Source organism: Callithrix jacchus, chromosome 12 (assembly GCF_049354715.1).
Source record: "Callithrix jacchus isolate 240 chromosome 12, calJac240_pri, whole genome shotgun sequence".
NCBI lineage: Eukaryota > Metazoa > Chordata > Mammalia > Primates > Cebidae > Callithrix > Callithrix jacchus.
Window position 1 is genome coordinate 95,542,173 of NC_133513.1, and position 27,284 is coordinate 95,569,456.

General features: G+C 44.1%; 1 protein-coding gene, 1 non-coding gene and 1 pseudogene across 7 annotated transcripts in view; all 3 read left to right on the top strand.

The window, feature by feature from the left end:
- Positions 1 to 27,284, top strand: part of SUFU (SUFU negative regulator of hedgehog signaling) — a 125,875-nt gene that overhangs the window by 45,955 nt on the left and 52,636 nt on the right. For all 6 annotated transcript variants that reach the window (XM_035268939.3, XM_035268937.3, XM_035268938.3 and 3 more), the window contains exon 3: positions 2,877 to 3,013. In XM_035268939.3, coding sequence (XP_035124830.1) covers positions 2,877 to 3,013 — 137 coding nt within the window. The remainder of the gene's footprint in view (positions 1 to 2,876; positions 3,014 to 27,284) is intronic.
- Positions 5,552 to 6,180, top strand: LOC108594194 (10 kDa heat shock protein, mitochondrial pseudogene; annotated as a pseudogene).
- LOC118146641 (U4 spliceosomal RNA) lies at positions 21,415 to 21,552 on the top strand. The gene has a single exon (XR_013525262.1). It is a non-coding gene; the product is annotated as a U4 spliceosomal RNA (small nuclear RNA).

Genomic DNA, 27,284 nt, shown 5'->3' on the forward strand with positions numbered 1-27,284 from the left:
CTCCTTAGTGAGGTAGTGCTGTGTGAATGCATCCGATCCAGTGATTTTTCTCTCTCTGATTTGAGGGTTCTCCCCATTGTACAGCTGAAGAGGAACAAATTTCTTTTAGCCTGTTTCTCAAGTTTTTGTGGTTAGAAATCATGTATTTTTCTTGGCCCAAGATGAAAGCCTTGGAGTAATGGTTTAATACATTTAACAAAGCTGCCTCTAATTGGTGGCTGCTTAAAATCTTCCCTTTGCCCTAATGACCCATCTTCCTTTGCATAGTTTTAACTCTAGTCAGTCTTGGCATTACCCCAGGTTTTCACACCCCTCCCAAACCTGCAGCTCCAGAGAGGTAGCTTTTCCAACTTAGAGTTTGGTGGCTGTTCCCTTAGCCTCCCTGCACTGAATTGACCCCAAACAGGGTACTTCAAGGAAATAAAGTAGCTTACATTGTGTGTCCAAGCATCTTCTGCTGGCCTGCTCTCCAAAATTCCACGTTTGTGCCCTCAAAATGGATTCTGTTTCCCCTCTTGCTACATACACCTGGATAAAATGCAAACTGTGGATACTTCCTTTAAATATAATTGGACCAGGTGCTGTGGCTCATGCCTGTGTTCCTAGCACTTTGGGAGGCCGGGGCATGAGCCTGGGAGTTCAAGACTAGCCTAGACAATGTGTTGAGATCCTGTCTGTACAAAATTTTTAAAAATTAGCTGGGCATGGTGGTGCACACCTGTGGTTCCAGCTACTCAGGAGGCTGAGGTGGGAGGATTGCTTGAGCCCGGGAGGTCAAGGCTACAGTGAACCATGTTCACACCACTGTATAGAGCAAGATGCTGTCTCAAAAATAAATAAATAGGCTGGGCATGGTGGCTTATATCTGTAATCCTAACACTTTGAGAGGCCAAGGCCAGGGGATTGCTTGAGCACAGGAATTCGAAACCAGTCTGGGTAACATAGGGAGACCTTACCTCTACTAAAAAAAAAAAAAAAAAATTGGGAGGCTGAGGCAAGAGGATCACTTGAGCCCAGGAGTTCACAGCTGCTATGAGCTGAAGATCACACCACTGCACTCCAGCCTGAGTAACAGAGTGAGACCCTGTCTCAAAAAAATAGATAGACAGATAGATAGATGGCTATATATATACATACATACATACATACATAAATACATAGGGCTTGATCATGATAACTTCTGATGATTCCTTTTTAATCCATTAGAGAACTTAGCTTCTCAGAGGTGATCTTTCCCTGCAAAGTGCAAGAGGGCTGGGTTCACCCACGCACAGAAAACTAGGCTTCTAAGACTTGGGAATCTCTTTCTATCCCATCTCCTGGCCTTGCCTCTCAGGGGTCATGATGATGAAGGAAAGATGCCATGTGGAATTCCAGGGTTGGGCATTGACTACATCATCAGCCCTTGTGAATTCTCATCTATGATCAGCTGTTCCAGGAGCTTGGTTAGCTGTCATCTTAGTTTATGGTTTGTATTTGTATGCTGATGAGTTTACATGTGTATAATCATTATGGCTCATGTTTGTACAAGATATAATTACTGAAAATTATATCATGAATGTATTTTAAATTTAACCTTCCCATGCTGGCAAGCGTCATGTAGCTCTCCCTGGATGCTTTCCTTACCCAAGGTATGGCACCGTGCCATCCGGGCCCTGCTCTCCGATCCATGTCATTGCCCTCTCTGATGTAGTCCCTTACGGGGACTTCTCTGAGACTTGGGGCTCCTGAGTGTTTCGTGCAAACAAGGAGGCAGGGACTCCTGCCTTCTCTCATTGTCACTTTAATGAGTTGTGGCCACAGAAACAGTCATCCTCATCATTCTGGGTCACTGAGGGATGGGAAGGGAGGGCAACCCATGCTTCTCTAGGGTTCCAGCAATTGAAGAGTGCATGTGGAGTGCCAGGTTTCAGGAAGAGCATGTGGTAGTTGAGGAGTGTGTGTTGGGTGCTGAGTTTCAGGAAGAATATGGTCCCACCCAGTATTTGTAATCTGCCTTGGAGCCTGTCCACAAATGCTGAGTTTGGAGGCCAGCCAGTGCCACCCAAGGTTGTATCCTTATGGGAGTAGAGAAAGGGTCTTATCCTCACAGTCTATTAGTCCGTTCTCACGCTGCTATAAAGACATAACCTGAGATTGGGTAATTTATAAAGAAAAGAGGTTTAATTGACTCACAATTCCACATGGCTGGGGAGGCCTCAGGAAACTTACAGATGATGGAAGGGGAAGAGGGCAACAGGCAAAAGAGAGTGGGCAAGAGCAGAGAAAACTGCCTTATAAACCTATCAGATCTTGTGAGAACTCACTCATTATACAAGAACAGCATGGGGGAAATCGCCCCCATGATCCAGTCATCTCCCACCTGGTTCCTCCCTTGGCATGTGGGAACTATGGGGATTACAATTCAAGATGAGATTTGGGTGGGAACGCAGAGCCAAACCATATCACAGAGCATATAGCCTTGTGGCTCATAGGCCATGTTTCCTTAGCAAACAAAGTAGATGCCTATTAACAGCTTGAAGGAATATGGAGCATGAACAAGGGAGATTTTCAGCAGTGTTGCCTCAATCATCCAGATAGGCATGTTCCAGAGCCACAACATTTGGAATTCTTAATTCAGAGTGCCAGCAGTAGAACTTGGCCAGGCCAAGGTCACATCCATAAACCCAGAGCTGGCAGGACGACAAGGCAAGAGTTCTGGTTCCTTACAGGCTTTTGATGTTCCCTCCCAACAAGGCTTACATCCTGGGATACTCCTCTGAATGGAGGGTTTGGATACTGAGGTCACCATAAAAAAGGGGAGAACTTTAGACTTTCAAGACAGTGTTTTTCCTAAGGTAACAGAGCTTAAAACATTTGCTTTTTATGTCTTTCAGGTTTACAGGAACAGATGGACCTAGTGGTTTTGGCTTTGAGTTGACCTTTCGTCTGAAGAGAGAAACTGGGGAGTCTGCCCCACCAACATGGCCCGCAGAGTTAATGCAGGGCTTGGCACGATATGTGTTCCAGTCAGGTAGGAGCCCAGGGCTGGCTGCTTTGCTGGTCCTTTTGCTGTGAACTTGGTCGACTTTGAGTACTAGCCGGTATATTTTCATGTCTGTGGAGTAGTCTTTCCTGGGAGTGACCCCAATTCTGCCATGAAGGTTGCTTGTTTTCCCCGGTGTTTCCAGGGTGGAAAGCCAACTGGGCCATGGCAGAGAGGGGTACTCCCCTGTGCCCTCCAGCAGCAAGTTCTGTGTTATGTTCTGCCACCCTACACCCTTTTGTTTCATGGAGGATTGTTTTCATGTCATCTGATATGATATGTTTCTGTGTGGCTAATTGCTCAGAAGCGTTTCCCATCTGACCTCAGATTTTGTTTCTTTGGTTTTGTAAGTAGACTTCAAATGAAGGCCAAGATACTTTTCCCCAACTCTTTTGCTCTTGGACTCTCGTGGATAAAGTGCAGAGCAAGCCTGGGTCTCTCAAATCATGGTCCTTCTACCACCTGCCTCAACTACCTGGAGAGCTTGTTGCAAACACATATTCCTAGGCCCCCATTGCAGATGTCTGACTCAGAATCTTTGGGAGTGATGTTCCTTGGTGCTTCTGGTAGAGACTAAATTTAGAGAACCATAGATCTGGTAGCTTCTCTAGTTACAGTGACTTCTTTTTTTAAACCTTGAGTAGGTTATACATTTGGGGTACAATAAACCTGTCTAGGTTGAACCCCTCTGCCTGCATTTCACACCTGTGGGAGTCAGTTGTTGGCACATGGGGCAGATCCATAACTACCACTTACTATTGTGTGCCCTGTGGGATGGTCCCCTCATGGAGGCTACAGTGGGTCTTCTCTAAGCAGGATTTCCTAAATCTGGCTGCCCATTGACCCCCCCAAGAGGAGCTTGTCAACATGCTGATTTCCAAACCTTCCTGCAGGGCTCTAGTCGAGGTAGCCAGAAGTGAGACTAGGGCAGGCCAGCACAGTGGCTCACACCTGTAATCCCAGCACTTTGGGAGGCCGAGGCAGGCAGATCACCTGAGGACAGAGTTCAAGACCAGCCTGGCCAACATGGTGAAACCCCGTCTCTACTGAAAATACAAAAATTAGCCTGGAAAAATGAATGAATGAATGAATGAATGAATGAATGAATGAATGAATGAATGAAAGTCCAGGTGTAGTGGCTCACTCCTGTAATCCAAGCACTTTGGAGGCCAGGGTGGGCAGATCACCTGAGGTCGGGAGTTCAAGACCAGCCTGACCAATATGGTGAAACCCCGTCTTTAAAAAAAAAAAAATTAGGCTAGGAGGCGGAGGTTGCTATGAACCAAGATTGCACTGCTGCACTCCAGCCTGGGTGACAGAGACTACATCTCAAAATTATATATATATATAAATAATAGTTCACAATAGTTGTGAAACATAACATTAATAATGGAACAAATTATTATTATGTACCTTCTTATGTGTTGCAATATAAGGTATGTAATATCAGCTATATAGCATTTTCCCAAAAATGTTTAACCTGAATCAAATTATAAAGAGACAAATCCAGATCGTGAGGTACTTTACAAGACAAATGCCTATATTCTTGAAAAATGTCAATGCTATAATCCCAGCACTTTGAGAGGCTGAACCAGGAGGCTCTCTTGAGTTCAGGAGTTTGACACCAGCCTGGGCAATGAAGCAGGACCCGGTAAATTAAAGATTAGCCAGGCAGGGTGGCATGCCTATAGTCCCAGCTACTTGGGAGGCTGAGGTAGGAAGACCACTTGATCCTAGGAGGTTGAGGCTGCAGTGAGCCATGATTTACACCACCACATTCCAAGCTGGGCAACACACTGAGACCCTACCTAAAAAAAAAAATAAATACACACACACATACACTCCAATGCTATGAAAGACATAAAAAGACAAGGGGCTGGGGCTATTCTACATTTAAGGAAACATAGCTGTTTAAATGCACTCTTGATCCTCGATTAGATCCTGAAATTGAAAGAAAAAAGGTCATTTTTAAGAACAATTGGAAAAATATGAGCTTTTAAGGACAATTGGAAAAATACTGTATATTACTTAATAGTACTGTACTACTGTGCAATTCCCTGGATGGATTATGGAATTATGGTTATATAGGATAATGTCCCTGTTGCTAGGAGATAAAGGCTAAAGTATTAATGGATAAAATGACCTGATGTCTTTAACCTAATTGTCAAATGATTCAATTGATTTAGTTGTCAAAAAATAAAACATCTGCATGTGAAGAGAAGATAAAGCAAATGTGGTAAAACGTAGCAACTTGTGAAGCTAGGTGAGTGGCATTTAGGGATTCATTGCATCGTTCTTTTAACTTTTCTATAGGATTGGAAATTTTCAAAACAAAATAAAAGTTGTGGCTGTTTGTTGATTATATGTTGACTAGTATGTGCTCTGCAGGCCCTTTCTGTACCTGATGGCCCCACTTCCGGTGGTTATAATGTGCCTGCTGTAGTTTGTGTTGCGGGTCACTTTAGGGACATCAGAACAAGACAGGGTGACTACACTCTTAAAAGTGTAATATTTGACTTTCTATTTTCCAGATTTTCTGTAATATGATTGTACTATTTAAATAACAGGTAAGCTTTTCACATGTCACGAGGGCTGGACTGCAGGCCTCACCTTGCGGTGGTGTCCCAGAGCAGAGTCTGAGGTGGAGAGAGTCATGGCAGGACAAGCATTTAGAAAGTCTCTTCCACTCTTTGACCGAGTATTGGTTGAAAGAAGTGCTGCTGAAACTATAACCAAAGAAGGCATTATGCTTCCAGAAAAATCTCAAGGAAAAGTATTGCAAACAACAGTAGTTGCTGTTGGATCAGGTTCTAAAGGAAAGGGTGGAGAGATTCAACCAGTTAGTGTGAAAGTTGGAGATAAAGTTCTTCTCCCAGAATATGGATGCACCAAAGTAGTTCTAGATGACAAGGATTATTTCCTATTTAGAGATGGTGACGAAAGTACGTACACTGAAATAAATCACTCTTGAAATGGTATCACTGTGAAGCTGTGCATTCCACTGAAGTTCTAAAATCTTTCATCATATAAACAATTTCCATATCTCTCTTTTAATAATAAACTAATGATAACTAATAAAAAAAAAAGACAGGTAAAACAAATCTACTTTGAATTTTTTTTAGAATATGGCAGGAAATAATAATATATTATTTAAATAATGGGAAAATGGTAAAGAAAAGTAAATGGTAACTGATTTAAGATAGGATACCATGGCTATGAGCCTAAATGATGATGAGAATAAGACTAACATTTGAACTTGTGCTCTGCATGCCAGTTCAAGTGATCATGGAATATGTAGACAAGCCTATGAATTAGGCACTGTGATATGCCAGCTTTTCAGTTGCAGAAAGCAAGACAACACAGACAGGTTGAGCTGCATGTTCAAGATCACACCTCTAGTGAGTATAAAGGCAAATTTGAACCCAGACAGTATAGCTCTGAATGGCAGCTCTTAGCCAGACACAATGGCTTATGCCTGTAATCCAGCACTTTAGGAGGCCAAGGTGGGAGGTTGGCTTACTCCTAGGAGTTCAAGACTAGCCTAGGCAGCATAAGGAGACTCTGTCTCTACAAAAAAATTTAAAACTTAGCCATTGTGGTGATGTGTGCTTGTGGTCCCAGCTACTCAGGAGGCTGAGGTGGGAGGAGTGTGCATAAGCCTGGAAAGTACAGGCAGCAGTGAATAGTAATGGCACCATTGCACTCCAGCCTGGATGACAGAGACCCTGTCTCAAAAGAAGAAGAAAACAAAAAAAAAAAAGGCCGGGCATGGTGGCTCATGCCCGTAATCCTAGCACTTTGGGAGGCCAAGGTGGGCGGATAATGAGGTCAGGAGTTCGAGATCAGCCTGGCCGACATGGTGAAACCTTGTCTCTACTAAAAATATAAAAATTAGCTGGGTATGGTGGTGGGAATCTCAGCTACTCAGGAGGCTGAGGCAGGAGAATCGCTTGAAACCAGAAGGCAGAGGTTGCAGTGAGCCGAGATTGTGCCACTGCACTCCAGCCTGGGCAACAAGAGTAAAACTCCATCAAAAGGAAAAGAAAAAAAAGGAACAGTCCAGGTGTGATAGCTCATGCTTGTAATCCCAGCACTTTGGAAGCCAGGGCAGCTGGTTTACCTGAGGTCAGGAGTTTGAGACCAGCCTGGCCAACATGGTGAAACCCTGTCTCTACTAAACATATAAAAATTAGCTGAGTGTGGTGGTGGTGGGTACCTGTAATGCCAGCTACTCAGGAGGCTGAGGCAGGAGAATCACTTGAAATCAGGAGGCAGAGGTTGCAGTGAGCTGAGATCATGCCATTGCACACCAGCCTGGGCAGTGAGAGTGAAACTTTGTCTCAAAAACGAAACCAAAAAAAAGTACATATAACTATACAGCTTGATGAGTTTTCACAAACTATATACACCCATGTAACTAGCATCTAAACTGTGAAACAAACCAGTTCTCCAGAAACGTGTCTTATGTCTCCTTTTAGTCAATACTCTTACCTTCTCCTGACTTCCAACAACACCACTCTTTTTTTTTGGTTGTTTGATTTCACTGCATAGTTAGGTCCTTAGCACTGTGGGCCTGAACTTATTGCTAATAGCCTAAGTAGGCCTCCATCTCCACTTCTCTCGCCTGAACTGTTCTCCATCTGCCTGTGACTGCCAGATCAAGGCAGCAGCATAGTGTGGTGGTTTAAGAGCATGGCCTCCTGACCCAGACAGCCTGCATTCATATTGGCTCTGTCAGTTACTGCCTCCTTGGGCAACACGTTTGTCCATTTGCTCAGCTATGCAGCAGGGATAATAGTTACCACATGAAGTTATTGAGAGGATGAAGTGAGTTAATACCCGTAAAACACTTAGAACATGCCTAGTATGCAGTACGTACTATATAAGTTTTACAATGACTCATACCCGTAATCCCAGCACTTTGGGAGGCCTAGTCAGGCAGATCACTTGAAGTTAGGAGTTCAAGATCAACCTGGCCAACATGGTGAAACCCCATTATTCATTATCATTATCTTTATCATTATCATTATTCAGTCTTTTAAAACTTTATATGGATCATGAAGGTGGGTATCTTGGTCTTTTTTTTTTCAATGACAGTAATGACCCTATTTAACAGCAAAACTATTAGCAAATGTCTTGCTTGTCTCTGAATCAGATGTGTGGCCTGAGCTGACGTGATGACATTTGGAGGCATTATCTTACACAGAAAATCAGTGATATTGATATAAATAAAATTGCCTTACTTTGTACATCGTATTATATAGGCAAAAACGTTAAGTTCAGATGTGGCTTCTTGTTTTTTTGTAGTTAATTTACATAGTTGCCTGTGAAGTCTTATGCAAATCAATCCATATTCTAAGTCCACTAGAGCTCATCCAGTTTAGTGGGACCTTGTAGTAAATCTCTTAATAAGGTGAAGAATCTTTTTTTTTTTTTTTTGAGACGGAGTCTTGCTCTCTCGACAGCCTCGAGTGCAGTGGTACAATCTTGTCTCACTGCAACCTATGCCTCCTGGGTTCAAATGATTCTCCTGCCTCAGCCTCCTGAGTAGCTGGGACTATAGGCGCATGCCACCATACCCAGCTAATTTTTATATTTTTGGTAGAGACAGGGTTTCACCATTTTGGCCAGGATGGTCTCAGTCTCTTGACCTGTGATCTGCCCACCTCAACCTCCCAAAGTGCTGGGATTACAGATGTAAGCCACCGTACCTGGCCAAGAATCTTTTTATAGTGTAAGTAATTGCCCCTTACTGTAAATATTTTATAAGATTGGCTGTAGGCCTATCAGGTTTTCTCAGAGCAGAGCCTCAGCTGCTGCTGCAGAGCACCTCCTTTGTGACTTGTAGGCATTACTCTACCCCGTGTGGTTACACACTACAAGAGTTACACGTATAATACTGTACAGAACATGTGTCATTTATGTTTGATGTGTACACAGATATACCTGCCTATGTATATAGCATAATTCTGTTTCATGTTCTTGCCTCACTTGTGCTGTCCACCTTAAACTTAGTGAGTTTATGGGAAGCATTCCACCCATCCATTTGCATGTGAGAACATGCTGAGCAGTATAATTAAGTAAGTGGGCTGCTTAAACCTGCTTTTCCAGATCTAAGTAACATCCACAGTCCTACGACCCAGCCTTGGAAATAGCATCAAGGCAGTGGGAGGCGAATGAAAGGGGAAGGATGAAGCTCTGGTGTGTGTGGGGCAGGGGTGGAGAGGCCCACGCCCAGCCATGGAGCTGTATGAGGCAGCCTTGGAGGCCTGCTCTGAAGCATGACTCAGATGACTTCTGTAACAGCCCTGACCTGCTGGTGGACAGCTACCCTCTGGTAGGTTTGCGCAGAGGTGGAAGCTGAGCTGGAGAGAAAAGGAAGTCGAAATGAGAGAGATCTGAGAATGAGGAGCACCCAGAGGCAGTGAAGGCTTCTAGATATGGCTAGGTGTGAATAGATTAGGGTGATTTTAGTTAGGATTCTTATAGTCATAAGAAAATAGGTGGGGCAAAGTGGTTTATAACTGTAATCCCAGCACTTGAGAGGCCTAGACAGGCAGATCACTTGAGGTTAGTAGTTCAAGATCAGCCTGGCCAACATGGTGAAACCCCATCTCTACTAAAAATACAAAAAATTAGCTGGGCATGGTGGTGCACACCTGTAATCCCAGCTACTTGGGAGGCTAAGGCATGAGAATAGAGAATTACTTGAACCCGGGAGGCAGAGGTTACACTACTGCACTTCAACGTGGGTGACAGAGTGAGACTCCATCTCGGAAAAAAAAAAAAAATTAGCTGGGTTTGGTAGTATGCACTTGTGATCCCAGCTACTTGGGAGGCTGAGTCAGGAAAATCATTTGAGCCCAGGAGGTCAAGGCTACAGTTAGCTGTGATCATGCCGCTACAGTCAGCGTGGCTGATAGATCAAGACCCTGTCTCTTAAAAAAAAAAAAAAAAAGGAAAAAGAAAATGGCAGAAACCCAACTCAAACTACGTTAAACAATAACAGGGCTAGGCATGGTGGCTCACACCTGTAATCCCAATACTTTCAGAAGCTGAGGCAGTGAGGCAGCAGATTGCTTGAGCCCAGGAGTTTGAGACCAGCCTGGGCAACATGGTGAAACCCCACAGGGGTAGAGTAAAAATATTGAAAATTAGCCAAGCAGGGCTGGGTGCAGTGGCTCATGCCTGTAATCCCAGCAATTTGAGAGGCCAAGGTGGGTGGATCACGAGGTCAGGAGATCCAGACCATCCTGGCCAACATGGTGAGACCCTGTCTTAAAAAAAAAAAAAAAAAAAAAAAAATTAGCCAAGCATGGTGACATGCATCTGTAGTCCCAGCTATTCAGGAGGCTGAGGTAAGAGAATCACTTGAGCCAGGAAGGTCGAGGCTGCAGTGAGCCACGATTGCACAACCGCACTCCCCTTTGGACAAAGCAAGACCCTGTCTTAAATAAAAAACAAACAGACAAAAAACAGACTTTATTGCCTCAGGTGACTGGGACAACAAGGTTTCAGGTGTGGCTTGATCTGTATGTTCAATGGGGTCCTCTGGGCTATGATGATAGCTGTGACTCTGTATGTTGATCTTGTTCCGTAGACTCTCCCCACGTGCCACCACTGGGGAGATGAGTACCATCATTCCTAGTTTCAGTTTATCTCAGTTTATAGTCCCAGCAGGCACAGGGCTTTTAACTTTGGCATTTTTTTGTTTGTTTACTGATTTTTTTTTTTTTTGAGGTGGAGTCTTGCTCTGTTGTTCAGGCTGAAATGCAGTGGTGCAATCTCAGCTCACTGCACCTCCAACTCCCAACTTCAAGCAGTTCTCCTGCCTCAGCCTCTGGAGTAGCTGGGACCACAGGTGTGCACAACCATGCCCCACTAACTTTTGTATTTTTAGTAAAGACCAGGTTTTACCATGTTGTCCAGGCTGGTCTCGAACTCCTGGCCTCAGGTGATCCACCCACTATGGCCTTCCAAAGTGCTGGGATTACAGGTGTGAGCCCCACACCTGGCCTGTTTTTTTATTTGATTGTTGAGACAGGGGTCTTGCTTTGTCACCCAGGCTAGAGTACAGTGGCACCTTCTTAGTTCACTGCGGCCTTGAATTTCTGGGTTCAAATGATCTTCCCATTTCAGCCTCCTGAGTAGCTACAACTACAGGTGCACACCACCATACTCAGCTAGTTTTTAAATTTTTTCTAGAGACAAGGTCTCGCTGTTGCCCAGGTTTTGGTCTTGAACTCCTAGGCTCAAGTGATCTACCCAGTTTGGCCACCCAAAGTGCTAGTATTATATGTGTGAGCCACTGTGCCCATCCAAGGCTTTAAACTCTGAACATTTCTGCATGAGTTCTGGGATAGGACACAGATTCATTCTGTCTGGGACATGTGAGCACCTGGTTGGTGGCAGTGGTCCAGATGGAGCACCAGGATTTGCATTGAAAGTCTTCCCTCTGCCCTTTACTTCCAAGTACATGGAGTAGGAGGGAAGTCCTCTAAAGCAAACACTAAGCACTGACAGGATAGCCTGGGTTTGCATAGCAAAATCAGTTGCTGCCACAGGGCTGTAGGGACATCTCTTACCTCAGTAATCATGGTGTGCAGTTAAGCTTGGAAGTCAGATTATTAGAGAAGGTGTCGATGGAGCAGGCTGCTTCTGTTCTGTCTTGTATGTGTTGGGATGGTTTTGACTACGAGTAATAGAACACCCTGACCAGAGTAGCCTAACAATAAGGGCACTTACCTTTTATGGCAAGCCATCTGGAGGAGGGGCAGTTCCAGGGTTGGCTGTCATCTATTCAGCAATATTGTCAGGGCCTGAATGGTTCTTAACTTCTCTGCCCTCCTCAGCACTTTGGCTTGTCTTTTTCATCATATTCCAGAGATGGCTGCTGTGATCCTAGCATCCTGATCACCCTTGACAGAGTTTACAGGCAGTAAGAGATATTTCTGTCCTGTGTCCTTTAAAGATGAACCAAAACCTCCACAGAATCACCCTTTTTGGTGTCCTCTTTGCATCTCATTGGCTAGAGTTAGGTCAAGGATGATATTGGCTGGGAATGGGCCTAGCTCCATGAATAACCAGGGAATGACCAGGAAAAGGCAGAAAAACAAAATTGGGGTTCTGTTAGTTAGGAGGAGAATGGCAAAACACTCCCACCTGAGAAGCCCCAGCCCTGCCTGAAGATCAGAGGAATCTTTCATATTGGTCAAGACACTGGGAAGAGAATGTTCCAGTCATGAGGACAGGATGACTGTCATTTCACCTGCTATGGCAGATTTACAAACAAATCTAGCCTGTGACATGAGTCGTTTGGAAAGTTTTACAGTAAATGTATCAGTAACTTCACCAGTAACTTCTGTGTCTGTCTGTCCTACTTTGCAGCCAGTTTTTCTTACTTCCCTGTTCCCCTTTCATTTTACGATCAGCTTATTTGTCTCAGATTGCCAGTGACTGTTCCCCTGCCCCCTATCCTCTGGGTTTCATTAGAAAGAAACCATTCCCCAACTCAGCAGAGCTTGATTTCTGAGTGTGCTTTAGAATTCTGCTGGAGAGGCTGTCAGCTCTCAGTTATGCCATTGGTAGGCCTTAACCACAAATTCCAAGGCAATTTCATTTGTGTTTTTAGGAAAAACATATCACCCAACCTTGTAACTGACACTGGAAATTGAAGTGCCTTCGCTTGCTGCTGTTTAATGGCAACCTCATGACATGTGCTAAGTCAGCTCAATTTGTGATTTGGGCCCAGGTCGGGAGTGGGATGGCACTGCATGAGTAGGGGTCTCTCCCAGGCCATCGGAGCTCATGGCTGATCCAATCCTGGGGTACTGACAGACTCTAATGCTAACAGAGGTTTTTTTCTGTTTGTTTGTTTTTACATTTTCTACCCTTTCCCCTATTTATAAAAGAAATACTTGCTCATTATAAAATTGAAACTTAGAAATATAAAATCTGACATAGAAAGTGAAAATCCTTCATAATTCATTCCCTCACAGAGAAGATTTTGGTTGTTCCTCTTTCGAGGTTTTCTTTGCCATGCATATGTCTGGATAGAATTAGCAGTATTTTGGTCAGACACGGTGGCTCATGCCTGTAATCCCAGCACTTTGGGAGGCTGAGGTGGGCAAATAACTTGAGGTCAGGAGTTCAAGACTAGCCTAGCCAACATGGTGAAACCCCATCTCTACTAAAAAAAAAAAAAAAAAATTAAAAATTAGCTGGGCCTGGTGGCTCATGCCTGTAATCCAAGCTACTTGGGAGGATGAGACATAAGAATTGCTGGAACCCGGGAAGCAGAGGTTGCAGTAAGCTGGGAGCACACCACTGCACTCCAGCCTGGACAGGAAAGCAAGACTCATTTCAAAAAACAAAGAATTTGCAGTATTTTGTAAAAATGGGCTATGCTTTTCATACTGTTTTTCACTTTGCTTTTTAAACTTACTATCATTTGGACATCTTTCCGTGTCAGTGTGTTCTTTTTAATGCGACACTTTTTTAGTGCCTACATATAATGTACTTTATTTAACCATTCTTCTATTGTTAGGCATTTGGGTCATTTCTAATTTTTTCCTTTCACAAAGCTGCAGTGAGCATCCTTGTATATGTACATCTTTGTACTCTTGCCGAAGTATTTCTGCAGGATAAATTCCTTGAAGTGGGATCACTGGGTTAGGAGAAGTGAACCTTTTACATGTTAATAACCATTGCTAAAGGATTTTTTAAATGAGGGGGAATTAGATGAATGAATATGATATTAAAATAATACTGTTGGGACCATCCAGTAAATTGTTATCATTATTTTCCACAAACAATAGAAGGATTTTTTATATAAAAGTGGTTGCTTTTGTTTGTGTGTTTTGTTTGAGACAGAGTGTTGCTTTGTCACCCAGGCTGGAATGCAGTGGTGAGATCTTGGCTCACTGCAAGCTCTGCTGCCCAGGTTCAAGTGATTCTCCTGCCTCAGCCTCCTGAGTAGCTGGGATTAGAGGCGTGAGTCACCACACCTGTCTAATTTTTGTATTTTTAATAGAGACAAGGTTTCACCATGTTGTCCAGACTGGTCTCGAACTCCTAACCTCAAGGGCTCTGCCCACCTCAGCCTCCCAAAGTGCTGGGATTACAGGCGTGAGCCAACACACCCAGCCTATTAGTGTTTTTATAGCGACAAAATATTTACTGAGACCTTTAGAATAGGTCACCCTTCTTAGGTTCCTTGGCTGGAGAGATTGGTTCATATACGCTACGTGGCATACATTTGGGGTTAGGAAAGATCAGTAAGGATTTTTTTTTTTTTGAGATGGAGTCTCTCTCTGTTGTTCAGACTGGAGTCCAGTGGTGCGACCACAGCTCACTGCAGCCTTGATCTCCTGGGCTCAGTTGATCCTACTACCTCAGCCTCCCAAGTAGCTGGGACTACAGGTGCATACCACCATGCCCGGCTAATTTTTATATTTTTTGTGAAACAGGATTTTGCCATGTTGCCTGGGCTGGTCTTGAACTCCTGGGCTTAAGTGATCTGCCCACCTTGGCTTCCCAAAGTAGAGGGATTATAGGTTAGCCACTGCACCCGGCCAACAAGCCTTATACAGTGTGTTGCACAGTTTAGAGTTGCCCTGGAATCCATCCATCATGCTTCCTGTCTCTGAAGTTCAAAGTGCTGAGGGAGTCAGCCTGCCTCTGTAACTCAGAGTGACTTGCAGATATTGACAGCAGGTCATGTTTTACATAAGGAACCTCAATGAACTGTGGAGTTTTCTTGGGCTTAGCCTCCTCCTCTCTTTCCAAAAGTTAACAGATGTGGTTCAGTCTTTTCCTGTTGAAGCCATTTTTTAAAATTTGCTTTTCTATAGTTAAAAGTAAGTAAATAAAACAGTAGGTATTGGCCAGGTGTGGTAGCTCATGCCTGTAATCCCAACACTTTAGGAGGCTGAAGCGGATGGATCACCTGAGGTCAGGAGTTCAAGACCAGGCTGGGCAACATGGTGAAATCCTGTCTCTACTGGAAATACAAAAATTAGCCAGCATGGTGGCACGTGTCTGTAATCCCAGCTACTCCGGAGGCTGAGGCATGAGATTGCTTGAACCCAGGAGGCGGAGTTTGCAGTGAGCCGAGGTCACGCCATTGCACTCCAGCCTGGGTGACAGAGCAAGACTCCAGACTCCATCTCAAAAAAACAAAACAGTAGATACTGAGCACCAAACTATCTTAGGCACTTACCTTCTCTTATTTATCCTGTGCAGTGGGTAGCCTGTTGAGGAAGGTACTGGTTGATATCGCCTCTTTTCATATGAGGCAGTAGAGAGGTGACAGGCCCAGGAGAACTCTCTGCAGCTGCCAAGTGGCAAGAATGAACCTCCAGGGACAGCCTAACCAGCCTGCCCTGCGTGCTTAAGCCTCTCAGCTGCCAAGGGTTCATTTTAGATGAAGAGAGAGGACTTGGGGAAAAGGAGCTTCTTTTCCCCAAGTTACAGTTATTTTATTTAAGTGCCTGCTTCATACCTGAGGCTCTGTCAAGTGCTAGGTAAGCTGTGTGGAACAAACTTTCCACTGCCCTTAGCCAGTGGAGACAGACATTGAAAAAATAAGCAAATAAATATTTGATTCCATTAGATTACTAAAAGGGAAGGATGAGGAACTAAAAGAAGACTTATGTAGCTGGAGGGAGGTGAGGGAGAGGCAAGGGCTCAGGAAAAGCTGGAGGCCTGGCAGGGATGGGAAAGTGCTGGGCTTGAGGCAAGTTGTGGTGCATTTGCCTCAAGAGAGTCTGGGTTTGATTATTAGGGCAATGGAAAGCTGTGAAAGCATGTTAAGCATGTTAAGCTATTTGGGAGGCTGAGAGGGGAGGATAGATTGAATCCAGGAGGTTGAGGCTGCAGTAAGCCAGGATCTTGCCACTGCACTCCAGCCTGCAAGCAAGACCCTGCCTCAAAAAAAGAAAAAAGAAAAGAAAATGAACACATTTTAAGGAGGAAGGTGAAATGACTAGTTTAGAGAGTGAAATCCTTTTTTTTTTCCTTAAATTAAGATGTACTTGGATTTGAAGTGTTTGAGACTTTAGCTGCATTTTGAGAGTTTGCAGGCTCATTTGCAGAAGGGACAGGGGCCGCTGCAGCTGTCCAAGCACAGCCCTCAGGGTCACGGATACTTCTTAGCTCTGCCATTCCAGTCCCTGGGGTCTTGAAGTCAGCAGAATCCTGCCTCAAGCCCTGCTGTATCCTGACTCTCCAGCCTTCTCTCTTGAGGGTGTTAGCAGTCTCAGCATTGCTGTGCTCAGCAGCACACCACAGGGCTCTCTTCTCAGATCCCAGAGGGAGATCAGGCTTTGCCTCTTCTGTCCTGCAGATGAGTGAAGAAAGTCAGGAAAGTTGGGTGAGGAGCTCAGAGCACATCCCCAGGAAAGATGTTGCTAGGCTGCAGGCAGCTTCTCATCTACAGCTCACCTGCCTTTCTTCCCTCGTGTCTCTAATGTATGTGGTCTTAATACCTTTTCCTCAAGTAAAGCTTTCTGGAAAGAGGTGCTCCATCATTACCAATGAGAGCTGTCGAGCTGTCTCTCTCTTTTTTGGAGACAGAATCTTACTCTGTTGCCCAAGCTGGAGTGCAGTGGTGCAATCTTGGCTCACTGCAGCCTCCAACTCCTGGGTTAATAGTATCCTCATGCCTCAGACTCTTGAGTAGCTGGGATTACAGATTTTTGTATTTTTACACCCAGCTAATTTTTGTATTTTTAGTAGAGATGGGGTTTCACCATGTTGGCCATGCTGGTCTCAAACTCCTGGGTTCAAGTGATCTGCCCGCCCTTGCCTCCCAAAATACTGGAGTTACAGACATGAGCCACTGGGCCCAGCTTCAAGCTCTCTTGTTTCCTGGTTTCACTAAGCTGTCTGTTGCCCCAGTCAGCTAACTAAAGCCAGATGGAGCTGCCTGCTTATATTCGTATCATTTTTCTCCCTCACACTCTTTTTAATTTTCCTGAGATTTTCTTTGCCTCAACCTGATTCATTCTCTTTTCTGCTTGCTGTAGATCTGTGAAATATTTTCACTTCCATCTGTTAGTAACACTGACCAACTATAAGACAAAACAACCCCTGATTTCTCTGCACTTTCCCAAGATTTTAGGTTAATAGTTGAAAGATTGTGTTCCTGCTGTACTGAAGGAAAACAGGTCAGTCCCTCAGAAATGAGTTTGTGCCCTAAAACTTACGTGATTTAGCCGATATATAAATCTGGGTGTTTTTAGGGAAAACTGAAACCCTAAGAGCAGAGGTTGGCAAGTTCAGCCTGCAGGCCAAATCCTGATAGCCGCCTGTTTTTATAAGTAAAATCATATTGGAACACAGCCATACCCATCATGGATTACCTGGGCTTCTTTTGTGCTATAGCAGTGGGGTTGAGTAGTTGTAACAAGAATGATATGACCCTCGAAGCCTGAAATATTTGATCTCTGGCTATTTACTGCAAAAGTCAGCCAACACCTGACTTAAGATAATGTTTTCCACTTTTGAATAACAACTCAAGTGGAGAGGTAGCTATCTCTGTGAGATTTTAGAGGCCCTGAGAAATGAGTTCCCTCAGCTGGGTCCTGTGCTGTGGCCCATGGTAGAGTAATCAATTACAGTACCTAGAGGGTTTGTTGGGGTAGGGAGTATGCATCTCCTGCTGTGTTGCTGAAGGATTTGAAGCAAATTCCTTTAGCTTCCATGGGTCTGTATCCTACTTGGAGAAGTACATTAAATGCTTTGAAACTCTTAGTAGAGTCTATTTGATACAGGCATTCAACTAGGAAAATTCACCCTTAGACTAGGTCATTGGCTCTTTCAGCAGAATGTGGCCCTTTTGTCTCTAGCACCTGCAATTCAGGGATGCTTTCTGCAGGGGGCAGTGAAGTCCACTGGCAAGCAGAGAGAGCAGCTGGAGAGTTAGGACAGGAGATTTAGCTCTCTGCAGAAGGTAAAGCCCTTTGGTGAGTGGAAACTGCTCACCATAAGTGTTCAGTGAAGAGGGCTGGAGAAGAACGTGGCTGAGAGCAGGCATCCAAATGGCAGGTTGCCTGGGTTTAAATCCTAGTTGGGCCATGTGGGACCAAAATTGAACATTTCCAAGGATCAGTTACTTCATCTGTGAAACAGAGGTAATAGTAATATCTACTTCACCGGGCGCAGTGGCTCAAGCCTGTAATCCCAGCACTTTGGGAGGCCGAGGCAGGTGGATCACGAGGTCAAGAGATCGAGACCATCCTGGTCAACATGGTGAAACCCCGTCTCTACTAAAAATCAAAAAAATTAGCTGGGCATGGTAGCACGTGCCTGTAATCCTGAGGCGGGAGAATTGCTTGAACCCAGGAGGCGGAGGTTGCGGTGAGCCGAGATTGCGCCATTGCACTCCAGCCTGGGTAACAAGAGCGAAACTCCGTCTCAAAAAAAAAAAAAAAGTAATATCTACTTCATGATATAGGTAGTCCTCCTAATGCAGAGCCTAGCATTATACATGGAAACAATATTATTTATGTTGTTAAGAAACATATTGCAAAATAAAAGGAAACAGGTTGTTGTTTTTTTTTTAAAGCAGCATAGGCCAGGTGCTATGGCTCACGCCTATAACCTCAGTGCTTTGGAAGGCTGAGACTGGAGAATCGCTTGAGCCCAGGAGTTTGAAACTGAGCTCATGAGACCCTGTTTCTACAAAAATAAAATAAAGTTATCTGGGTGTGGTTATGTGCTCCTGTAGCCCCAGCTAGTTGGGAGGCTGAGGTGGGAGGATCACTTGCTTGAGCCCACAATCATAAGGGATGATTGTGACACTGCACCCCAGCCTGGGCAACAGAATGAGAACCTGTCTTAAAAAAAAAAAAAAAGGACTGGGACTGTGACTCATCCCTGTAATCTTAGCACTTTGGGAGGTCCAGGTGTGTTGATCACTTGAGCCCAGGAGTTCAAGACCAGTTTGGGCAACATGGTGAAACCCTATCTCTACAAAAAATACAAAACTTAGCCAGGCATGGTAGTTTGCATCTGTAGTCCTAGCCACTCAGGAAGCTGAGGCGAGAGGATCACCTGACCCCCATTTGGGGAGTTAGAGGTTATATGAGCCAAGATTATGCCACTGCATTCCAGCCTGGGTGGCAGGGCAAGACCCTATCTCTAAAAAGAAAGAAAGAAAAAGAAAAAAATATATTGCAACACTTTATACAGTTAGGTTCCAATTCTGGTAACAATATGTACATGTCCACATACATCACTGGGAGACACGTGAAAATATTCACCAAAGGCCATCTTAGGGTGATGGGGCTACATGTCAGTGATATCTTCCTTTTTTGTACTTTCTTGCCATTTTGAATTTTTTTGCATAGAGCCTAGGTTTCATTATCAGAAATGAAAAAACCGAAAGGATAACTATGACTGATTTTTTTTTTCCAGACGGAGTCTTGCTCTTTGTCATCCATGCTGGAGTGCAAGGGTGTGATCTTGGCTCACTGCAACCTCTGCCTCCTGGGTTCAAATGAGTCTCCTACCTTGGCCTCCCAAGTATCTGGGATTACAGGTGCCTGCCACCATGCCTGGCTAATTTTTGTATTTTTAGTAGAGACAGGGTTTCGCCATGTTGGCCAGTCTGGTCTTGAACTCATGACTTCAAGTGATCCCCCTGCCTTGGCCTCCCAAAGTGCTGGGATTTATACGTGTGAGCCACTGAGCCCAGCCAAATTTTTCTTTTTCCTTTTTTTTTTTTTGGACAGGGTCTCATTCTGTTACCCAGGCTGGAGTGCAGAGGTTCAATCACAGCTCACTGCAGCCTTGTCCTCCCTGGGCTTAGGTGATTCTTCCACCTCAGCCTCCCGAGTAGTTGGGACTACAGGTGCACATCACCATGCCTGGCTAATTTTTCTATTTATTTTTCTATTTTTTTTGTACAGCTGGGGTTTCCCCCATGTTGCTCAGGCTGGTCTCAAACTCCTGGACTCAAGCCTTCTACCTGCCTCAGCCTCCCAAATCTCTGGGATTACAGGCTTGAGCCACCATGCCTGGCTACATGACTGAATTTTTCAAAGAACTTCTCAGAGGCTAGGGACAGTGAGCCCTGAGAAGCAACCCTAGGCCTCAAGTGCGGGTGTGGACAGGTTACCACTTCAAGGCATGCTCTCTGGTACTAAGGAGAATGTGTTTATTGGAACAGCTTTGAATAAGATACAGTGATCTGCTTTCTTTCTTTCTCCTTTTTTTTTTGAGACAGAGTCTTGCTCTGTTGCTAGGCTGGAGTGCAATGGTGCGATCTTGGCTCACTGCATCCTCTGCCTCCTGGGTTCAAGTGATTCTCCTGCCTCTCAGCCTCCCGAGTAGCTGGGACTACAGGCATACGTTACCACGCCCAGCTAATTTTTGTATTTTTAGTAGAGATGGGGTTTCACCATGTTGGCAAGGATGGTCTCTATTTTTCAACCTCATGATTTGCCTACCTTGGCCTCCCAAGGTGCTAGGATTACAGGTGTGAGCCACCGCGCCCAGCCGTAGTCTGCTTTCTTACTCAGTTTCTTCATAGCTCTCTCAGGGGAAAATGACTGGCATCCCTAAGCCAGACACAGTACTGATTGGGCTTCCCTGGGAGTGGGTCTCCACCACCAGGCCTGTCTTCTTGCCTTGCAGGGCAGACATGCAGACAAGCTTGTTGTCGAGGTTCTTTCCAGGACTCAAGGACCAGGAGAACAGAATGGCCCTCCCTCGAGCGTTCTGATGAGGTTCAAGCAGCATTTCTGATTCCTTACAGAGCCCTCTCTCTGGGAAAATGACAGTTGGAACTCGAGCCAGGGGAGGAAAAGAAAAGGGAGGGAATTCGGGTGCTTTTAAAGAGGGATTGCAGCACACCCAAGCAGTGGATTGTTGTTTTGCTGGCATGCAGCAGGTAGACTCTAAAACAGCAGTGGGGGGCTTTCTCTGCCTTATCCTGCTTGGCCCAGCAGAAGCTGCATACCTGGGGCACTGTGCCAGGCAGGGGACGCATCTTCAGGGAAGACTGCAGCAATATTCCCCAGCCCCAGGCCTAACTCCGGCAGCCTGTATTTGGCTTTGAAGATTTAGGGAGAACAGGACACTATCAACCTCCGGGGCCAACCGGGCATGTCTAGGTCCTCCTGTATTGAGCACCATGGTGACCTGAACACAGGAAAACCTTTGTCCTTTGCTTCTCTTTATTGGGCCACTCACATCACACGTTCATTGTCTTCTGTCCTTGGCTGGTACACTCTTATTCCCCCAAACAAATATAGCTTTATTGTTTTTCTAATTACAAAAAGGACATTTTAAAAATCCAGACAATACTGAAAACATGAAGAAACCAAGTTGCAGAACAATGTGTAGAGCAGAGTTTCATATTTACTTTAAGAAAAGAAGAAAGTAGCTTTGTGCAGTGGCAGTATCATAGCCAATGAAGTTTATCTGAGGTGCAATTATTGCTAATTGAAAACTTCCCAATACCTCGCCATGACGACTTGAAATATAGTCGGCATTGGCAATGTTTGACAGTCTCTACGGGACAGAATTAAATAAAAAAAAGAGAAAAGTATGACTTTGATTATACATGCTCAAAAGAAAGTCTTAAAGATTACATATCAAATGTTAACAGAAAATGTTAATAGCTGAGAAATCGGACTGATGGGAAAAGAGATTTCTATTTTTTACCTTTTACATTTCTTTGTTGTTTGACTTTCTTATAGTAAGACTATATTTGTAACTTAAATATATATTGAAAACAAAAATAATATGCTTTTGAGACAGCCATTTTTATTTGGTTATCATCCTTCTAGATATGTCTCTATACATAAAATAGGCAGTTTGACTAAATACTGTAAATACTAACATGCTTTCTTCACACAGCGTCATGTCATGGAAGTCTTTCTAGCTAAGTACATGTAGCTTGGCTGGGCACAGTGGCTCACATCTGTAATCCCAACACTTTGAGAGGCCGAGGCGGGTGGATCACTCCTGACCAGGAGTTCAAGATCAGCCTGGCCAACCCCATCTCTACTAAAAATACAAAAATTAGCCAGGCAAGGTAGCAGGCACCTGTAATCCCAGCTATTTGGGAGGCTAAGGCAGGAGATTCGCTTGAACCCAGGAAGTGGAGATTGCAGTGAGCCAAGATGGCACTATTGCACTCCAGCCTGGACAACAAAAGCAAAACTCTGTCTCAAAAAAAAAAAAAAAAAAATATATATATATATATATATATATATGTATATATATATGTATGTGTGTATACCCACACATATACATACACATATATATGCATAGCAGTGCTTATAATGGTTGGATGACATTTCATTATATGATACTAACATAACAGACCCCTCTGTATAAATAGACTCCTCTGGATGAACTTTCAGATAGTTTCCAGTTTCCCTATTTTAAACAACACTATAAGGTTGTTGCTCATATATGAACATCTTGGCAACTGTGTCCAATTATCTCAGGGTCAGTTCCTAAAGTGGGATTGAAGGTCACAAGGTCTACACATTTTACAGTTTGGCACATATGCCCAACTGTCCTCCTAGAAGGTGATTCCTCAAGGCAGGGTGGTCCCTGCCACAGTTGCCACTGTGCTCTCACCTGTGGTCATGGCCATTTGGCAGCCTAGGCACTGAAGAAGCACTGTGTAGTCTTTCAAGTCCATAAAATAAGACACAGGACTCTTCCCACCTTTGGTAGCTTTAAGATTGGCTGCATTCCAATATTAAGGAAGTGCTTTGAGGCTGGAGGCCTGCAGGTTACTCAGACTCTGTGGCCCTCAGAAAGCCCTGCACCACCTGAGTTCACCCTCACAACTTAGTCCCTTCTCCATCTCTCCAAGCCGGAAGAAATTTCCTGAAAGAGTCTGGCCTGAACACCAAAAGGTTTCACTCATGATTTATTACCACCTCTTCCTATAATCAAATCACCCAAAATTGGTTATTTGTAACCCCCTTCCTGTATCTGATTGGTAGGTAAACTTTGGAACTTGGGCAGATACATAGACCACTGGGTGACTGGTCTATACACAGATACTCAGAGATAAGCACCTGCCTCATGTCCCATCTCTTGACTCAACAGCCCCTTCTGGGAGCACATTCAACAAGGGACTTAGACCAATCAGAGTGTGTCCAGAGAATGTTGGCTTTCAAACTGGCAAAACCTTTCAGAACTGTCCATCTGTGAGGAATGACTATACAAGTGAAATAACTGGAAATATTCCAGTTTAAAGAAGAAAAGACTTTGAGATGGAGTATGTAGGGAGTTGAACTATGACCCACAACAGGTGTTTAAAAATATTTGACGTCTTGCCATATGGAAAAGGGATTTGACTTTTTCTTTGTTGCTCAGAATAGAGAACTAGAAAATTGTTAACTATTCATTGGGATGTAGAAGCAGTTCCTAATGTGGATAGGCACTGGGAGGCAGTAAACTCACCATCCCTGAAGTTTTCCTAGTAGTCTGGGCAGTAGCTGGCACAGGCCCTTATAGAGAGGATTTAAGCGAAGGGTGTGGAGTTGGTGATTCGGGAATCTAGGCTGCCACACCCAGGGACTATTTATTTATTTATTTATTTTATTTATTTAATTTATTTATTTATTTATTTTTTGAGACAGAGTCTTGCTTTGTTGTCCAGGCTGGAATGCAGTGGCACAATCTTGGCTCACTGCAGCCTCTGACTCCTGGGTTCAAGCAATTCCCCTGCCTCAGCCTCCTGAGTAGCTTGGATTACAGGCACATGCCACCATACCTGGCTAGTTTTTGTATTTTTAGTAGAGATGGGGTTTCACCATGTTGGCCAAGTTGGTCTCGAACTCCTGACCTTGTGATCCACCCACTTTGGTCTCCCAAAGGAGACCATTTATTAATGCTGGTTTTTGTTTGTTTGTTTGTTTTTTCTAATCAGTATTTTTGTGATTCCTTGTTCTGTGCTCCAGTCTAGTTTCTTGCAGACAAGTCCTTCCTTCTTCTCGATGCTCCCCAGGTCCTCCAGGTCTGACCCAGCAGGGTGACTTCTGAGAACATCCATAAGTATCATAGCTGTGCTTCTTGGTATAAATTAATGCAGGAAGAAGGGGATTCATTTCCTAAGCTGAAAATTAGAATCCTGGCTCCTCGAGAAGATATCTGCTCTGCCACTGTGGGTGGATTCTGTGTCTGTGTCTCAGTCTGCTGGATCCTCCTGTCTTCGTTCCTTTTTGTGTAAATAGTGGCGGTGTTTTCCGGTGGTTGAATCTTTCAAATGAATAGCAGCTGCTTAATTTGTACAGTACTTTCAGTATACAAGGCAATTTTTATGTATTTTCTTTTCTTGAATTCTTTAAAAAAAAAACTTTAAGGTAGACAGGATATCATCACATCTGTTTTGGTATCTGAAAAAAATGGATGCAGAGAAGTTAAGTGACTTCTTCAAGGTTACATAGTAAGAAAATTATATCAGATAATACGGCTAAGAGAGAAGACTCTTAAGTAATGCTTTTACCTTACACTAAGTTGGCCAATGACTGAGCTAAAGAGAAGTTAGTGTTTCATTTATCTTTTTTAGGGTTGCTGAGGATGAGGCCAACCAAATTCTCTCTGGGTTAAAAGTTGATGTTCAAGCAGGCCGAGTGCAGTGGCTCACACCTGTAATCCCTGCAGGTTTGGGAGGCCAAGGTGGGTGGATCACCTGAGGACAGGAGATCAAGACCACCCACAGGTGAGAACACAGTGGCAACTGTGGCAGGGGCCAACCTGCCTTGAGGAATCACCTTCTAGGAGGACAGTTGGGCATATGTGCCAAATTGTAAAATGTGCAGACCTTGTGACCTCCAATCCCGCTTTAGGAACTGACCCTGAGATAATTGGACACAGTTGCCAAGATGTTCATATATGAGCAACAACCTTATAGTGTTGTTTAAAATAGGAAAAACTGGAAACTATCTGAAAGTTCATCCAGGGGAGTCTACAGGGGTAACAGCTCACTGTAACCCTCTAGTATAAATAGACTCCCATCTGATGAAAGCCTTCTTGCTGGTGAGGACTCCCTGCAGAGTCCCAGGGTGGTGCAGGACATGAATGGCAAAGGGGCTGAACTTGCTAGCTCAGGTCTCTTCTTATAAAGCCACCAGTTCTCACTCCTACCACTCGCCCACCTCTGTGATAATCCATTAACTTATTGATCTATATATGAAGGCAGAGCCCTCATGACCCAATCACCTCTTAAAGGCCCCACATCTCAGTACTGCCAGTTTGGAGATTGAGTTTCAATATACATTCTGAAGGGGGCAGACATTCAAATCATACCACCTAACTTTCTTGAGTGTCCAGATTAGTGCCATTGCATTCGGAGTGATGCTACAGTAGCTGGCTGCTGGTATCACATAGCAGAGTGGTCAAGGAGGAGGATCATCTTTCTGACATTAAGTATATAGATAATACATAAATAAATTTCAGATTTTTTTTTTTTTTTTTTTTTTTTGGAGACAGGATTTCTGTCTCCCAGGCTAGAGTGCAGTGATGTGATCTTGGCTCACTGCAGCCCCAAACTCCCAGGCTCAAGTGATCCTCCCACCTCAGCCCACTTCAGATCCTCCCACCTGAGCACATGCCACCACACCCCGGTAATTTTTGTGTGTTTTCTTTGTAGAGATGGTGTCTTGCTAAATAAAATAGTAAAAACTGGAAACTATCTGAAAGTTCATCCAGGGGAGTCTACAGGGTAACAGCTCACTGTAACCCTCTAGTATAAATAGACTCCCATCTGATAAAAGCCTTCTTGCTGGTAAGGACTCCCTGCAGAGTCCCAGGGTGGTGCAGGACATGAATGGCAAAGGGGTTGAACTTTGCAGAGGGGCTGCTCAGAGTGGTCTCAAACTTCTGAACTGAAGTGATCCACCTACCTCAGCCTCCCAAAGTGCTGGGATTACAGGCATGAGGTACCACACCTGACCTCAGATGTTAAAAAGTTAGACTATACAGATAAAGTCAAAGTCCTCCATGACCATCCCACCCAATCTCAGGGACCTCCTTAAAGGAATGTACTTTATCCATTTGGTGTGAGTCCTTGCAGCTGGCCAGATTTTTTTTCCATGTATTCACCTTCTAGGTACCTATGAAATGATTTGGGTTTCTATGTTTTTTTTTTTTTTCTTTCTTTAATGTGAGTGAAACTGTACTGCCCTTCACAATTTGATTTTTTTCAGTTGACAGTATGTTTTGAAGATCTTTATTTAATTTTTTTTACTGTTGCCTGTGATTTTATTGTATGAATAAACCATAGTTTAACTATTCCCCTGGTGATGCACCTTTAGGTTATTGCCATTTTTCCAGTATTACAAACAGTGCACAGGTGCAGTGACCATCCTTGTTCATTCTTCCCTGTGACAAGTTTTGCTCTAGGGTAGATACTTAGAAGTACAATGATTGGGTTGAAGGGAAGGTACCTTTTGTATTAATAGATTCTGCTATTTGGTCCTCCAAAATGATCATACTAGTTTATAGGTCCCTGGCAACTAAATGTTTTCATTTGTTTTGTCTTACAGTGACAGGGTCTTGCTCTGTTGCCCAGGCTGGAATGCAATGGTATGATTATAGCTCACTGTAACCTCGAACACCTGGGCTCAAACGATCCTCCAGCCTCTGCCTCCTGAGTAGCTGTGGGACTACAAGTGTGCACCACCATGCCTGGCAATTTTTAAATTTTTCTGTAGAGACAGGGTCTCACTGTGTTGCCCAGGCTGGTCTTGAACCTCCTGGTCTCAAGTGACCTTCCTGCCTCAGCCTCCCAAAGCTGTGGGATTGCACGTGTGAATCACTGTACCCAGTCTAAGTAGAATTAACTGGTCTCTTCAGAAAGGAGATGGAAGGGGTAGAAGCATTTGCTGGATTTTAAAGCTTCAAAGGATTTTCTGTGATTTTTTTTTTTTTTTTTGTAATGGGGTCTTAATGTCTCACTCTGTCACCCAGGCAGGAGTGCACTGGTGTGATCTTGACTCACTGCAGCCTCCATGTTCCAGGGCTTAGGTGATCCTCCCACTTCAGCTTCCTGGGTAACTGGGACCACAGGCATGTGCCACTACACCTAGGTTTTTTATTTTTTGCAGAGACAGGGTTTTGCCATGTTGCTGAGGCTGGTCTCAAACTCCTGTGCTCAAGTGATCTACCCACCTCAGCCTCCCAAAGTGCCAGGATTACAGGCATGAGTCACTGTACCTGACCCTCCTGGCATTCTTTGGTTGAAATGTATATAGGACTACAAGTTTAAAACCTTAGTCCCTTT